At 60.2% G+C, this 13,873-nt stretch overlaps 4 protein-coding genes across 4 annotated transcripts; 2 read left to right on the top strand and 2 right to left on the bottom strand.

Annotated features, from left to right (window-relative positions):
* Window positions 1–181: 181 nt before the first annotated feature.
* Window positions 182–1,829, bottom strand: BJ171DRAFT_428009 (kinase-like domain-containing protein; the record flags this gene model as incomplete). The annotated part of the gene is made up of 3 exons (XM_053107837.1): window positions 182–810; window positions 933–1,303; window positions 1,693–1,829. 3 exons carry the CDS (start codon window positions 1,827–1,829, stop codon window positions 182–184), a joined length of 1,137 nt encoding a protein of 378 aa, XP_052963152.1.
* A 1,477-nt stretch (window positions 1,830–3,306) lies between these two features.
* Window positions 3,307–4,970, bottom strand: BJ171DRAFT_519738 (uncharacterized protein). Its single transcript, XM_053112374.1, has 5 exons — window positions 4,548–4,970; window positions 4,196–4,345; window positions 4,010–4,060; window positions 3,825–3,871; window positions 3,307–3,671 (listed from the first exon to the last, which is right to left on the bottom strand). The coding sequence occupies exons 1-5, from the start codon at window positions 4,734–4,736 to the stop codon at window positions 3,512–3,514; spliced, it is 597 nt and encodes a 198-aa protein (XP_052963151.1). The 5' UTR covers window positions 4,737–4,970; the 3' UTR covers window positions 3,307–3,511.
* Window positions 4,971–9,496, top strand: BJ171DRAFT_519735 (terpenoid cyclases/protein prenyltransferase alpha-alpha toroid). Its single transcript, XM_053112373.1, has 13 exons — window positions 4,971–5,403; window positions 5,554–5,798; window positions 6,056–6,274; window positions 6,346–6,481; window positions 6,643–6,751; window positions 6,865–6,983; window positions 7,145–7,551; window positions 7,722–7,870; window positions 8,020–8,125; window positions 8,279–8,425; window positions 8,644–8,842; window positions 9,040–9,108; window positions 9,187–9,496. Exons 1-13 carry the CDS (start codon window positions 5,254–5,256, stop codon window positions 9,280–9,282), a joined length of 2,151 nt encoding a protein of 716 aa, XP_052963150.1. The 5' UTR covers window positions 4,971–5,253; the 3' UTR covers window positions 9,283–9,496.
* Window positions 9,497–9,636: 140 nt separating this feature from the next.
* On the top strand, window positions 9,637–11,153 carry BJ171DRAFT_221569 (uncharacterized protein). Its single transcript, XM_053106491.1, has 2 exons — window positions 9,637–10,605; window positions 10,782–11,153. The coding sequence occupies exons 1-2, from the start codon at window positions 9,685–9,687 to the stop codon at window positions 11,040–11,042; spliced, it is 1,182 nt and encodes a 393-aa protein (XP_052963149.1). The 5' UTR covers window positions 9,637–9,684; the 3' UTR covers window positions 11,043–11,153.
* Window positions 11,154–13,873: the final 2,720 nt, after the last annotated feature.

The raw sequence follows: 13,873 nt of genomic DNA, 5'->3' as shown, positions 1-13,873 counted from the left end.
AAATCAAGGGCGGGAGGAGTGGATTGAGGGCATTTGGTCGGTCAGTCACTTGGCCATCTGGCTGACAATGGACCATGGGACATGGATCGGTTGGAGGATTGGAGGGTTGGAGGAGTCGATGATGTATGGAACAGCCACGGCGGAACATCCCTCCGGCCGACTCGAGGACTCGAGGCTCTCTCTAGATCTGGAGGGCTGGCATCTCATCGGCACATGGGGTTTCGTTCGGGTCCGACGAGACCTGCTCGCACTCCGTGTCTTTGGGAGCATCGGGGTCGGTATAGTCCTTGAAGAAGGGGTGGTACATGGCCTCCTGGGCCGTGAGGCGGTCGTGGTGGTCGTAGCGAAGAAGCCGGTCGATCAGATCGAGGGCCTCGAGGGTGGCCCAGTCGCGGTTCGAGTCGTTAACGTGGTAGTCCCAGTTGCGTCGGTAGTTGGTTGCCCCGCCAAAGACAAAGCCCGAGATCTCCATGCGACCGCCAAAGGACATGTCGTACTTGTTGACGTAGTTGACGAGCTCCTGCGTGCCCAGCTGCTCGGTGATGACCGAGAGCTGGTCCAGGTCGTCGTCACCCATGAACAAAAAGTTCTTTTTGAAGATGATGGCGGCCAGCGTGCAGCCAAAGGCCCACATGTCGATTGCGTGATCGTATCGCTTGAAGTGCAGCAGCAGCTCGGGAGCCTTGAAGAAGCGCGAGGCAACGTAGACGTTGTAGTCACGGCCGGGGATGTAAAAGTCAGAGAGGCCCCAGTCAATGACCTTGATGACTCGGGACCCGTGGTCGGCGATGAAGTTCTGGGGCTTGATGTCTGTCGGAACCGAGCACCAGCAGCACAGAAGGCATAGTGAGCTTCAGGCGGCGGGGCTCAGCAAGGCCGACACAGGCCGACACAGGCAGCACAGGTAGGGGCAGCTGCCTTGGCCGGCTCACCTCGATGCATGACGCCCTTGGAGTGGGCATAGTCCAGGGCCTTCAGGACTTGGTACATGTAGTGCTGAATGTCTTGGTAGTTGATGGCGTCCATCAGCTCTCGCCAGGGCGTCTCTTTGACTGTGCCAAAGACCAGGCAGGCTTCCTTCTCGGGGGTCGGGAGCTGGAAGCAGCCGTAGTACTCGATGATGTTGGGGCCGTTCTCGAGGTAGCGCAGGATGAAGATCTCGCGCTTGACTTTGAGATCCTTGCCGGTCTTGAACACCTTGACGACGATGGGACGGTCGCGGTTCTCGGTATCGATGGAGGCAAAGACTTGCGAGAACTTACCCGACCCAATGAGCTCGCCCTTTTCGAAGCGATTGTGGTCGCTGTGGCGGGAGAGGACAAGTGCGGGGTTAGTGATCATGACGAGATGCTCTGAAGTGGTGCTCTGAAGAGGCGTTGCTGAAGTGGTGCTCTGAAGAGGTGTTGCTGAAGTGGTATTGCTGGAGGGGTGCTGCTGGGCACATATGTGCTCTTGGCGGGGCCGATCCATGGAATTGAATCCCGATTCCAATTGGACCCCAAGATTGGAGAGACGATAGCACCATGGGCGATGCGAGTGGGAATGCACCACTTGGTTTTGGCAGGAGGCATTCCGGAGCATCTCTACCAATGCAATTACAGCATCGGCAGCATTCGCCAGTAATGCACAGATACACCGACACTACCACATGAGCGTGGACGTGACCAGACCGGGCAGACAGGCGATACGTACAGCCAGTCGACCTGCGAGTGTTCCCAGTCGGTAACGGCTTGCGGGGCGCCAAAGAGGGCCCGCGGATACGCGCGAGCGACGGAGCCTCGCGGCAGCTTGGCCAGCTTCAGGTCGCCGGAATTGCGGCGCTTGAGCATGTCAAAGGACCATTTGCGGGTGATGCCGCCTTGGATATCGGATGCAGAGTTTGTCTTCTTGAGGCCAACCAGATCGCCCGCGGATTTGGACGGACCCAGGAGCGGCGAGGACGGTGGCGAAGGGCGGTAGTCCTCGGTCGAGTTTTGGGAGCGCAGGACGTTGGTTGCCCACCAATGCTTTGCGGGATGCAGGGCGTTCTTGTCGAAGCGGCTGCTGCTGGCGGAGGGCTGGAGGGCTGGCGATGCAAGCAACTCGGACGACTTGCGCTCGTCTTCGGACTGGACGGGGCTGCCGAGGGGGGTGCCTTCGGGCGAGACGAGGAAGATGGAGGGCTTGGAGTACTCATGCTGCAACGGAGCGGGTCCATCGGGAGCAGCATCGTCCTGAGAGATGTGCAGGGTGTGCTCGAGCTTGGACTCGAGCTTCTGGAGGAACGACTGGAACTTTGAAGTGGAGGGAGCCATGGCGGCGGCGGAAGCGACCGGCGGAAAGGAGGGAGCTGGGGAGATGCAGAGGAGAAAGCCGAAGGGCGACGGGGACGGGGACGGGGACGGAAGATGGCAAGGGCAGACCTTGAATCGACGGCAGACCTTGAATCGATGGCAGACCTTGAATCGATGGTAGACCTTGAATCGGCAGCAATCGGTCAACCCAAATGGCCAGCCGAAATGGTCAACCGATGGAGATGAGCCCAGGCAGGAGGCGGACGGGGTGGTGGTGGCTCGCGGGCGGAGCGCCGGCCAGGGCTTGGGTTTGGATGGGGACGGGTGTGCGACCGCGGTGCCTCCTGGCCAGCCACCGCACAGAGACTGTGGCTGCGCACCACTGTCCCGCAGCACCACCGTCCCGCAGCTGCGCTGGCGCACTGTCGCTGTGCCCTCCCGCCGCTTGTCGTTCCCCACACGCGCCCACACACACACTCGGGGGGCTGGTGGGGTCGTGTGGCGCAAGTCATGTGGACGCACAGCGTGCTGCGGCCGCGTGTTGCCGCCGCATCCCATTGGCGGCCGCGGGCGGCGTCCCACGGCCAGAGCCCGCACAAGGACAGCCGCGGGCGCAGAAGGCGCGGCACACAAACACGGCTGCGCGAGCACAACACGTGGACGCGCTGCGCCGCTGTTTTGTGCTGTGCGCTGTTGCGAGCCGTCCCGGCTGCGGACCCTGCCACCGCGACCCTGGTCCGTTGGAGCGACCGATATCGGACTCGATGCGACACGGGCGCCCAGGGAAACGATCCAGTGTGCTCGGCCGTTCTTGGCCGGGTGGATGATATGATGTCATATGATGCCATATGATACGGTGTGATACGGTGTGATATGGCCCGGCGACGGCGTGCTTTGCCCGAGAGAGACGATGCCCACTCTGCTTCGGCGCCCTGGGCGAGCCATGACGTCTCTCGCCAAGGAGAGAAAAAAAAAATGCATCCACGACCTTTGGGTCTGTGCTGGCGTGGGTCATCCTGCTCCGAGGCGCCGGAACAGAGCTGGATCTGGCAAATGCGGCAACCGCGGCGAATCTGCTCTCTGTCTCCGGCGTGCCCAACACCGTCGTCGCTGCGTCATCCCACATCATCCCCCCAGGAGCATCGAGTCAGACGACGGGGCGGGGAACGGGCTCTCCAGCTTAGCGCAGTGTATTCGCTACGGGTCCGTGTCCTCGTTGCAGCATTCTTCCGGGCAGCCTATGCTGAGTCGGCAATCAGCTTGGTCACAGCGGCGTTCTCGATCCAGTCCAGCTCGATGTTGTCGAGGTGGTTGTCAAAGTCGTTCAGGGCGCCGTAGACCTTGGGCACAAGCAAGGACCTGATCTTCTCGCCACGAGCGTCGACCTTGAGCGAAGACCTGGAGACAAATCGCCACATCAGCATGATTCATCTGTCTATCGTCACCGGCAGAGGACAACACAGCCATAGCCGACACAGCATGGCAACGAAAGTGACTCCACATCACGAGCGACGAACCAAACGGCGGATGCAGCATATCCAGACGACTTACCGCTGGCCCGCTGGCGCCCAGGTTCCATTCTGACTCACGTAAGGTTGCTGTTGGATGCGACGGATTCCAAGTCCCCAGAACATATTGCAGCACCGTCAGTTTCAGAAGGGCCGCTGCTCTCTTCGGGGGTGCCTCGACATTCCTCTGTCCACCTCCTCCATCCCTGCATCGACGTGTCCGCTTACCAGAATCGAAGACAGTGCGGCGCCTTCTTCGGAAGCCTTGGATGGATCCAGCTGGGGCCATGGATGGCGGGGAGGAGCTCAAGTCAGCGCTCCAAATGCATCTCACGCCCGCCTGGCTTTCGCTCCAGCAGGATGCCTCTGGAAAACCACATCCGTCCTGTCGATCCAGGCTCAATCGCTGCGTACCAGCAGAAGAAGGCCGCGGCCCTCAAAGTTGTCGCTGATCTTGGATGCGATCTTGGCGGCCAGGGGCGAGACGCTCTTGTTGGCAAGCGACTCGTTCGCCGAATAGAATCCGACGACCTTGGATCCTACCAGCTGGGCGTAGATATCGGCCTGGGTGCGCAAAACCAGCGTCAGCAGCTGTTCTCAGCCTGTTGCGCTGCATCTTCTCGCCATGCCGTCTCGCCTCGTTCGGCCGTATGCGCTGCTCGCGATCATCCGCCAGCAATTCATTCGGCCAGCCCGATCGGCGTCGCGGCCGAGTCTGCCCGTCGCCAGACACTTGCTCAGGCGCCGCCTATCTGCAGCCACAGACCTGCTGCAAACCCGCTTCGATCGACGGAACCAGTGCTGTTTGGTGGAACAGGGGGATCGCATCCGAGACGACGACCGTCTGGGTGCCCGAGGCTTGCGTTCCAAGCAGCAGCCCGCCGACCGCTGCCGTCGGATACTTTGCGGCGTGCAGGAGCACTTTGGAGTAGGCCGTAAACGAGAGCTCGTACATGCTTCTGTGGTTGCTGTTGCGTCGGTGGTTGCCGCTGCTATCGCTCGTTGCTCTGTCGCTGTCCTGTTGCTCTGGCGGCGATCGCGGCAGCCCCTGCTTTCGCTCGCTCGCCTGGTGGCCTCGTCCCGCATCCCCATCGCAGCCGCACGTGACACTCTCGATTGCGGCGTTGCTGCCATGTCCCTCATGGTCTGCCGGGCCCTGCTCCTCTTCGTCCTCCTCTTGCCCCTCCGTCTCCACTGCCTGATCCTCTCTGCGCCCTCCATCGCCTCTGTCGCTGCACGCCAAATCTGCCGGTCATCCGCCTATTCAGCCGGATAGCCAGAGATTTCGCCAACCTCGGTGCTGCCCAGGAATCGGCGCATCACGTGGGGTCGAATAATTGATTGGAGCGTCACAGTCCGCCCGAGATATATGACCAGCGACGATCGCCGGCCTGCCTCGCTCGACCAGCAGCATCTGCCCTCTGCCTTCTGCCGTGCGCTGCTCCTGACCGCTCCAGCAACCACCCGCCGCCATGCAGTACAAGTCCACCACCAATCTGGACTACTGGCGACTCAACGTCGACAAGGACGGCCGCCAGACCTGGGTCTATCTCGCCAGCGAAGAGGAGCGAGCCAACTGGCCCCAGACTCCCTATGACCGGTACTGGCTCGGCATCTACAATGTGAGTGCAAAGACCCTGTTTTCCAACGGCGCGGTGCAGCAGCGAGAGCCTCCGCCATGTTCATCCCGGGCCTGCACGAGAGAGCCCCCGATAGCCCCATCTGCTCAGGCAAGCCGTCCACTCACTGTCATTCGTTGGCTCCCCTTGCAGGAGGCTCCAGAGCTCCCATCTCCATGCACACCCTTGGACAGCGCCCGCAACGGATTCGAGTTCTACCGCCACCTCCAGACGCCGTCGGGTCACTGGGCCGGCGAGTACGGCGGGCCGATGTTTCTGCTTCCGGGCTTTGTCATCGTCAACTATGTCACCGGCACTCCCTGGCTCAAGGGCCAGCGAGAAGAAATTATCCGCTACATCAAGAACCGAGCTCATCCCGACGACGGTGGTTGGGGCATGTAAGCGCTCGGGCAACGCCAGCTATTGACTTGAGGCAATACTCTGCGCTGCTGATGGCTTCGAGCCGGCCGATCGACCCCGTGATTGGTCTGGCTGTTGGTCCATGTTCATGATCCAGCAGTCAGATCATGGCCGATGGCCGGCACCCTGTCGAGATGGCATATCGCACTGTTGCGCCACAGCTCCTTGGCACCTTCTTCTGACCCGCATCCGCTTCTACTTTCCGTGCTCCCGCCCCGGTTCTCCGTTGCTGCAGCCACATCGAGAGCGATTCGACCGTCTTCGGAACCGCCCTGAACTATGTGTCGCTGCGTCTACTCGGTGTCGATGCCGAAGATCCCGTCTGCATTCGAGCCCGAGCGACACTGCACAGGCTCGGCGGCGCCACCGGCATCCCGTCGTGGGGCAAGTTCTGGCTGTCCATCCTGAACGTTTACGACTGGGAAGGCAACAACCCTATCCCGCCGGAGCTGTGGTATGTCGCCACTCGTCCGCTCAGTGTTCTCACGACGAGCATGAGCTCACCACTGCCAATCCTCTCCCCAGGCTGCTGCCCTACTGGATGCCCGTCCACCCCGGCCGCATGTGGATCCATACTCGCATGGTCTATCTCCCGATGGGCTATCTCTACGGCATCCGCTTCCGCGCCAAAGAGACCGAACTCATCCACCAGCTTCGACAGGTGAGTCCCCCCTCCTTGGTCTTCTATCGGTGAACATTCGACGCAATGAACAACTCCGGAGCTGTCGTCATGGTCTGGACTGTGGCCTGGGGCTGTGACTGGTCATTCCGCAGAGCCACCAACAGCACCACGCACTTGCTCGTTTGCCTCGGATTCTGTAGGAGCTGTATGTCACGCCGTACGAGGAGATCTACTGGCCTGCGCAGAGGAACAACGTCTGTCCCGTCGACGTCTACTGTCCCCACACCAAGATCTTTGACATGCTCAACGGTAGGATCTGCTTTCCACATAGCCCATCCACCCAGCCATGCACTTTATTATATTGTATCGCATTGCATTGTAATGCATCGTGTTGCACTGATGCGATCGCCATTCTTGCCCAGTCCTTCTGAGCATCTACGAAAAGATTCCCAACGGCTGGCTCCGGAAGTTGGCGCTCGACCAGTCCCTCAAGCACATCCGCGCCGAAGACAAGAACACCAAATACTGCGATCTCGCACCCGTACGTTGAATTGTGCCCCAGTCTGCACCGACACCCCTGGTCCGTCTGTGCCACCCGCATTTGATTGTCGCGGATCTCTACGAGCACGACCTCTCCAGGCGCAAGCTCCGCCTCTCCACTGGCCCATACGAATGCTTTGTCTCATACCTTCACTTCCGCAGGTCAACAAAGCCATGAACAAGCTTGTCATCTGGATCGTCGATGGTCCCGACTCTGAATCCTTCAAGCAGCACTGCTATCGCGACCAGGACAGCTTCTGGCTCGGCGCCGAGGGTATCATGTGCAACGGCACCAACGGCAGCCAGCTCTGGGACACGGCGTTCATGGTCCAGGCCCTAGTCGAGTCCGGCCTCGCGGAGGAGAAGAGCTTCAAGCCCCACATGGTCCGAGCGCTCGAGTACATTGACGCCAGCCAGTTCAAGGAGGACTGCGAGGACCGCTGGGCCCTTTCCTACCGCGAAATCTCCAAGGGCGGCTGGGGGTTCAGCAATCGCGACCAGAGCTACCCTGTCTCGGATTGCTGTGCCGAAGCCATGAAGTCGACTCTCCTCCTGCAAAACAAGCTCACGTGGGTGTTCCTTTCGTGGCCATGGATCCTGGCCGAGTCCGGGACGACACAGGAAGGGAGGGCTGTGATGGATGTGCTGTCGCCGCGTGATGGACCCAGTTACAGCCATATGGCGGCCAGAGACTCTGTCGTATTTTAACTCGCGATCGCTCCTCGTCTCCTACACACAGATCCATGCCCAAGCTGATCTCGGACGAGCGCCTGTTCGACACCATCAACGTGCTCTTCTCCATGACAAACCCTGACGGCGGCTTTTGCAGCTACGAGCGCCGGCGCGGATCGTACTTGCTGGAATGGCTCAACCCAGCCGAGGTCTTTGGTAGGCATTCGAGATATTCTGCTTTTGGGCTGCTCTGGCACATCCTCCGAGGCGGACTTTGGGCACACTCAAAGGCCCCCTGGATGGGCGGGCAGCTTAGCTGTAATCCGAGCTGACCGCAACGAATGCTTGGCGTGATGCTCCCACAGGCAACATCATGATCGAGTACTGCTATCCCGAATGTACCACGGCCGTGCTCCTTGGCTTGACCACCTTCCGCAAGCACTTCCCCGACCACCAATCGGAAGAGATCAAGTATGATTTGCCCAAGGGTGCTCTCTAGCGAGCTACCTTGCGGGTTGTGTGTCCATGCACAAGGAATGAGTCGCTCCCCTCCGTTCTGGAGACTGGCCGACTGGCCGACCAGCTGACTGACTGGCTTGCCATCCACAATCTGTTCGTGAGCAGTGATCTGATCAAGCGTGCTGCTCAGTATATCAAGAACTCCCAGCTGCCAGACGGAAGCTGGTACGGCTCGTGGGCCATTTGCTTCACTTATGCCACCTGGTTTGGCATCGAGAGTCTGAGCAGCATTGGCGAATCCTACGAGAACAGGTGTGTATCCATCGCTGTTGTATCGGGAACATGCATTCACACATATCGACTGGCGCCGCTGCGGCAGACATTGCCCACCCAGCAAAGCAAGCCGGCTATTTTCTGTCCTGCCACACACATACACATCTGACCGGCGCCATGAACTGGTGGCAATCTGTTGTGACGAACTGGGTCTTTTCTCTGACCCGCCGCGTCCCTCACCATCGCCGCCAATGCAGCGACAATGTCAAGCGTGCCTGTGATTTCCTGGTTTCGAAGCAGATGAAGGACGGCGGATGGGGCGAAAAGTACAAGTCATGCGAGCTGCACACCTACGTCCACCACGACACCTCGCAGGTCGTGATGACCTCGTGGGCCGTGATGTCGCTGATGGCAGCGCAGTATCCGGATGAATCCGTCATCCGGGCGGGCATCAAGGTCTGACTATCATTGTCGGCGCGATGCAGCTCGGTCGCTTGGGGAAGAGCTTGAGACCAGAGCACGACGACTAGCGGGGTCGATGATGAGCGTGCGATGCCGTTTTGACCTGCACTGGCTGTCCGAGTCGCTGTCGCATCCATGTGCGTCGTTCGACGGCCCCAGCGACCTAACGACTTGTATCGGTGCATATGCAGGTTATCATGTCTCGCCAGCAGCCCAACGGCGAGTGGCTTCAGGAAGGCATCGAGGGAGTCTTCAACCACGTGAGTATCGCCGGATCGATCGCACTCCTCGATGTCACCCAGCGTACTGATGGACCGCTCGCGACTTTCACTTCCCAGAACTGCATGATCTCCTACCCGAACTACAAGTTTGCCTTCACGATCTGGGCCCTGGGCAGATACGCTCGCCTCTATGGCAATCCCAAGCTCGCTTAGAACATGCAATCGTTGAATGCGCTGTGTGTTGTAGTGGCTGGGACATTGCTATGCTGAGTGGCAGTCGGCGGGCATTGCATGCCTGTGGATGAGCTGCAATGCGGCGGTGCGAAAGTCGAGTGTGTGGCGAATGACCATGGCCAGCGCGCATTGGTCTCGGCCGAAAAAATCATCTATAGATGCTCATAATCCGGGGTGCACCGTTTTTTACTCAGTGCTCATGGAACAACCCCTCGAGCTTGATGGTTTCATGGGCAGGCGAGAGCGGGAGAGACGAGAGAGGGGCCAGAGCGAGAGCGCCCTCGCTCGTGGTTGTCTCGTCTGGTTTGCCGTCTCCAGACACATCGCCCGTCGCCATCGCCCATCGCCATCGCCAGGCTCATCGCCCACCCCCTGGACAGCATGTCGTGGCTCTTTCTTGTGGCCACCGTCGTCGGCCCCTATCTCTACCGCAAGTATCAAGAATATCGCTCGCCCGGCAAGATCCAGCGGCCTCCCAAACCCCGCACCCAGTACGACACCTATGCTTCCGCTCTCATCCTTGGTGCGCTGGCCCTCTGGATCATCTTCAGCGCGACGTCAATCTCCAACAACATCTTCGCTACGCTCGAGGCAGCTCCAAATGTCCCTCAGAGCATCCTCCGCCGCTCGTTCTTCCGATACATGGCCCAGACGTTCCCGGGATGGACCGAGGACTATCTCGCCCAGGAGATTGCTGCCGGAAGCACGGCGTCGGGCCTCGAGAGTATCGCCAGACTAGAGCGTCTGCTAGAGCTGCTGGCGTCGATCGAGAACCGAGCAATCTACCTCAAATTCGGCGAGCTTGCGCTGCTGGACTGCTCGTGGTGCACTTCGCCGCCAGACTATATGATATTCTCCTTGGCACCGATGCTGGCTGAGTATGCCATGGCTCTGATTATCGTGGGGCTCTCCACCAGCACGGCTCGCAAGGCCTTCTGGCGGATCTACGGAACCGTCGTGATTGTGGCCCTGGCCTTGTTTGAGATCTATGCCTTTCGACTCTTCCCGGACTCGATCATCATCACGCCGTCGCCCTTTATCTTTGGCGAGACGATCCGGCGGGCTGGCGTGGCGCTCGTGCTGCTGGCCATCTGGTTGATCGATCGCAAGAACGAGTGGTCGAGCATCGAGATCATGGCGGAGACGATTGCCAAACAGCAGGCGGTCTACAAGCACTTTTTCGTCGTGCGGCTGGCTCAGGCCGCACTGCTGTCGGAAACCAACCTGCGAAGAAGGTTCATGGAGCACCACAAGGAGAAGGAGATCGCCAACGAGGCCATCTATCGGGACGAGTCCTTCCAGGCAAGCGCTGATCGCACAGCGACATCGCACTGGCGCGAGGGCTGATTATGACGGAGTATCGTCGTCCGATGCCTCGCTGAATGCGGCTCCTGCGCCTCGAGCCTGACTCTGATCACTCCCCTGCCTCCGCTTCTGTTTCCACTCCCCTGCCTCCGCTTCTGTTTCCACTCCACTAGCAAACGCGCGAGGAGGCCCTACGACACATCAACGTTGACCAGATGGCCCAGGATGCCTCGAACTTCACCAGCGATGTCTTTGAGACGGCGCTGCGGGAGGGCCTGCTGAGCAGTATCGAGACCACGCTGCCGTCCGACGCCGCGCTTGAATCGCATCCGACTGCCGAGCATGAATCGCACCTGGCTGCCGAGCAGAGCCCGGCCGGCGTCGGGCCGAATGTGGGCCAGGGCGCAAGGAGAAGGGCCAGAGGTGGCCGCTAAGCGGCAGCGGATCCGATGCGTTCTTGAATCCACTGCTGGGCGATTCGCTTGTTGTCCGTTTCTGGTGAATAGATCCATGTGGTGAATAGATCCATGTGGTGAACTGCTCCATGTCGTCAGTCGATCCCGTTGGTTCGATGTTGGATCGAGCCGGCTGTGCCGCGCACACTTTGGCTGTTCGATCGAAATCTCGTCGTTTTCTGCCATCTCGCAAATCGGTCTGCCCTGGCACCCCTTCCACCTCATCCCAGCCCGGCATTGCCTGCCCCGCACATCGCTGAGACTTGACTGTCTGCACCACCCCCCAACACTTCAAGAGCCAGCCTGGGCCTGCACTTCGTTTCTGATTCAGTGCCCACCTCACCTCCCCAATCAGCATTCGCCTGTGATACAAGTGAGTGACCTGTTCCTGCCTGACTGCGTGGACATTTGCTCCTTCCCCGATACCAGCGAGCCCGTCTTGGATTGCCCGGCGCTTCTTGTTGGTTCCTTGCTGCAATTCCGTCTCGGCAGCATCATCGAGTGTCTTCTGCTTGGCCTCGCTCTGTCCCGTCCCGGCGATATCGGTCTCCTGGTTTCGCTGCTACAACCCGCCCAGGACCCGCAGTGCACGCATCAACTCTCGGTCGACTCGTCCATCCGCTGACCAGTCGTTCTTGTTCACCCACAGTCGTATCCGCAAGTTGTCGTGGGTTCCGTTGTGCTGATTTCCTGAGGTTCACGTGGTGAGCGATGCCCCTGCACCTTCCTTGTATCTGCCTGCATCTTCCGCCAACTCGGGCTGTCGTGGCCGTATTACTCACCGTTACAGCATCCGGGCTCTTCCAGATGTACCACCGGAATACAGCGAGCCACCACAACGACTCGTCCGCGCCACCATTCGGCGGCAACTCCTCGGGCGACGACTTTTTCGCCTCCTTCCAGCAGAGTGCTCAGGGCTCGTCCTCTCCGTCCATTCAGCATCAGCCGCCTCGCTCCTCGGGCACCACTTCGGGCTCTTTCAATTCTCCGCATCGCGGCTATCACCCAGAGGCTGCCGGAGATGCCGCCTCGTTGTTTGGATCGCCCGTCCCCAAGTCTGCCTCCAGCATCGGCGAGGCTCCCTCTCCGTTCTTTGCACATAGCAAGCTGCCGGCATCCTCGCGCCCTGCCTCGGCCGTGGCCCCAAGCCCTCGGCTGTCTCAGGGCATCTCTCCTGTCTCGGACAAACCAGCAGCGTCGCCTTCGATCCCGCCCCTCGGAGACTCGTTCTTTGACTCGTTCGGCTTGAGCAGCGATGGTGTCTCGTCGGTATCAGCGCCTCACAAGCCCGCCGCAAGCACTCCCAGCCGCCCAAGCGCCGCCAAACCCCTCGATCAGATCCTCTCCGGAGCCAGTCGCCGCAGCCTCGCTCTTGAGAAACCCTCCAAGGCCGAGGAGCTCTTTGCATCGCTCAAGAAGACCGACTCGCGGCCCTCGGCGCGCAGAGTGGCTTCGACAAGCGCCATGTCGAGCCAGGCTGTGCTCTCCCGGACTTTGGTAGGCTCGACGCCGTCAAGCGACCGACCTCATGGATCGTCGCCGTCAAGCGACCGACCTCATGGATCGTCGCCGTTGCTTGCCAAGCAGAACGAACCCCAGAGCAGCCCAAAGCCTGCGCCGCTCGACAATAAGATCACGCGCCCCGTGCTCACATCCGCAGAGACGAAGGGCACATCGAGCCAGGATCCGGCGGCTGTGAAGGCTGCTACTCAAGCTGTCACTGTTGCCACCACCAATGTAACCGCCACTGTCACCACCACCACCACCACTGCAGTGACGACCCCTGCCAACGAGGGTGTGAACGTCAGCGCGTCGCCCGTGCCAATGTCAGTCAAAGCTCGCTCGCCGCAGTTGAGTGACGCTCCTGGAAATCTCACCGGAGGGCGCTCGCCCTTGCCTGCAACCTTGGCACAGTCGCTCCTGGGCTCTGTCTCGCCAAGCCACCCGCTGGCACCAAATCCGGAGCCGATACCAGCCCGCCCCAGTCCTCTCGGATCACCCAGATCTGCTGCCGTCAAATCACCCCTGGCCAAATCGTCCGAGCTTCAGGGCGGCGCCTCGCCCCTGCTCAAGCAGGCCACTGCTGCCGCTGCTGTTGTGTCACTGGCCCCCGTTCCCTCGCCAAAGCTGAGCCCGGCTTCCCGTCCGCCGCCCCAAACGGTTGCCAGATCTCCGCATTTGGTGTCAAAGTCGCCGCACATGGCATCTGTCTTGGCCCCAGAGTCCCCCAGGCCGGCAGTGGTCCCTCCTCCGCGCAACATCTCAAGCCCCCCAAAGTTCAATCCCGTGAACGAGGATGACGGCGTGCAGCGCTCGGTCCTCAAGCTGGTAACAGACGATGTCCGATTCGATGCGGATCCATTCGACGACAGCTTTTCTCCCAAGAAGGATGTCACGAGTGTCATCGAGACTATTGCGTTCCCTGGCGCTCCAGAGTCGCTATCTGCTGTGGAAAGCTTGTTGCCACCCCCGCCCACGGCTGTTCCCAAGCCCCAGAGCATTCTGTCGTCACACGAGGACTTTGAAGATGTCGACACCAAGGAAAAGCGCTCGTATTTCGGCTTCCTGAGCAAGCCCTCTGAGCCCATCCGAGCAGTTGAGCTCCCTGCAGTTGCCAGCGAGCCCAACCCCATCCTCGATGACTTGGACAGCCTCGTTCTCGGATCCAGTAAGTTGATGCGTGGCCATCACACCCGTCGCTGGGCGAATTGCGGCAGCTCAGTGACTTCGGGGGCAGATGAACTAATGTAGCGGTATGTTGCCTTCCCTTTCAGAAAACGCCAACTCGTTCGAAATCGTTGAGAAGCCAC

This window comes from Polychytrium aggregatum (genome assembly GCF_025602895.1).
Source record: "Polychytrium aggregatum strain JEL109 chromosome Unknown BJ171scaffold_43, whole genome shotgun sequence".
NCBI classification, from domain to species: domain Eukaryota; kingdom Fungi; phylum Chytridiomycota; class Chytridiomycetes; order Polychytriales; genus Polychytrium; species Polychytrium aggregatum.
Note: the sequence above shows the minus strand (reverse complement) of the source record. Positions and strands in the feature narration are given on the sequence as shown.

Bases quoted from the DNA above. Each gene is read 5' to 3' on its own strand.
- BJ171DRAFT_519738 (XM_053112374.1), bottom strand. From the start codon at position 4,736: ATGTACGAGCTCTCGTTTACGGCCTACTCCAAAGTGCTCCTGCACGCC. The intron at 4,346-4,547 runs GTCTGTGGCTGC...TTGCGCACCCAG, and splicing joins TCGAAGCGGGTTTGCAGCAG to GCCGATATCTACGCCCAGCT. The intron at 4,061-4,195 runs GTACGCAGCGAT...CCATGGCCCCAG, and splicing joins GCCGCGGCCTTCTTCTGCTG to CTGGATCCATCCAAGGCTTC.
- BJ171DRAFT_519735 (XM_053112373.1), top strand. From the start codon at position 5,254: ATGCAGTACAAGTCCACCACCAATCTGGACTACTGGCGACTCAACGTC. The intron at 8,126-8,278 runs GTATGATTTGCC...GTTCGTGAGCAG, and splicing joins CACCAATCGGAAGAGATCAA to TGATCTGATCAAGCGTGCTG. The intron at 8,843-9,039 runs GTCTGACTATCA...GTGCATATGCAG, and splicing joins TCATCCGGGCGGGCATCAAG to GTTATCATGTCTCGCCAGCA.
- BJ171DRAFT_221569 (XM_053106491.1), top strand. From the start codon at position 9,685: ATGTCGTGGCTCTTTCTTGTGGCCACCGTCGTCGGCCCCTATCTCTAC. The intron at 10,606-10,781 runs GCAAGCGCTGAT...CCACTCCACTAG, and splicing joins ATCGGGACGAGTCCTTCCAG to CAAACGCGCGAGGAGGCCCT.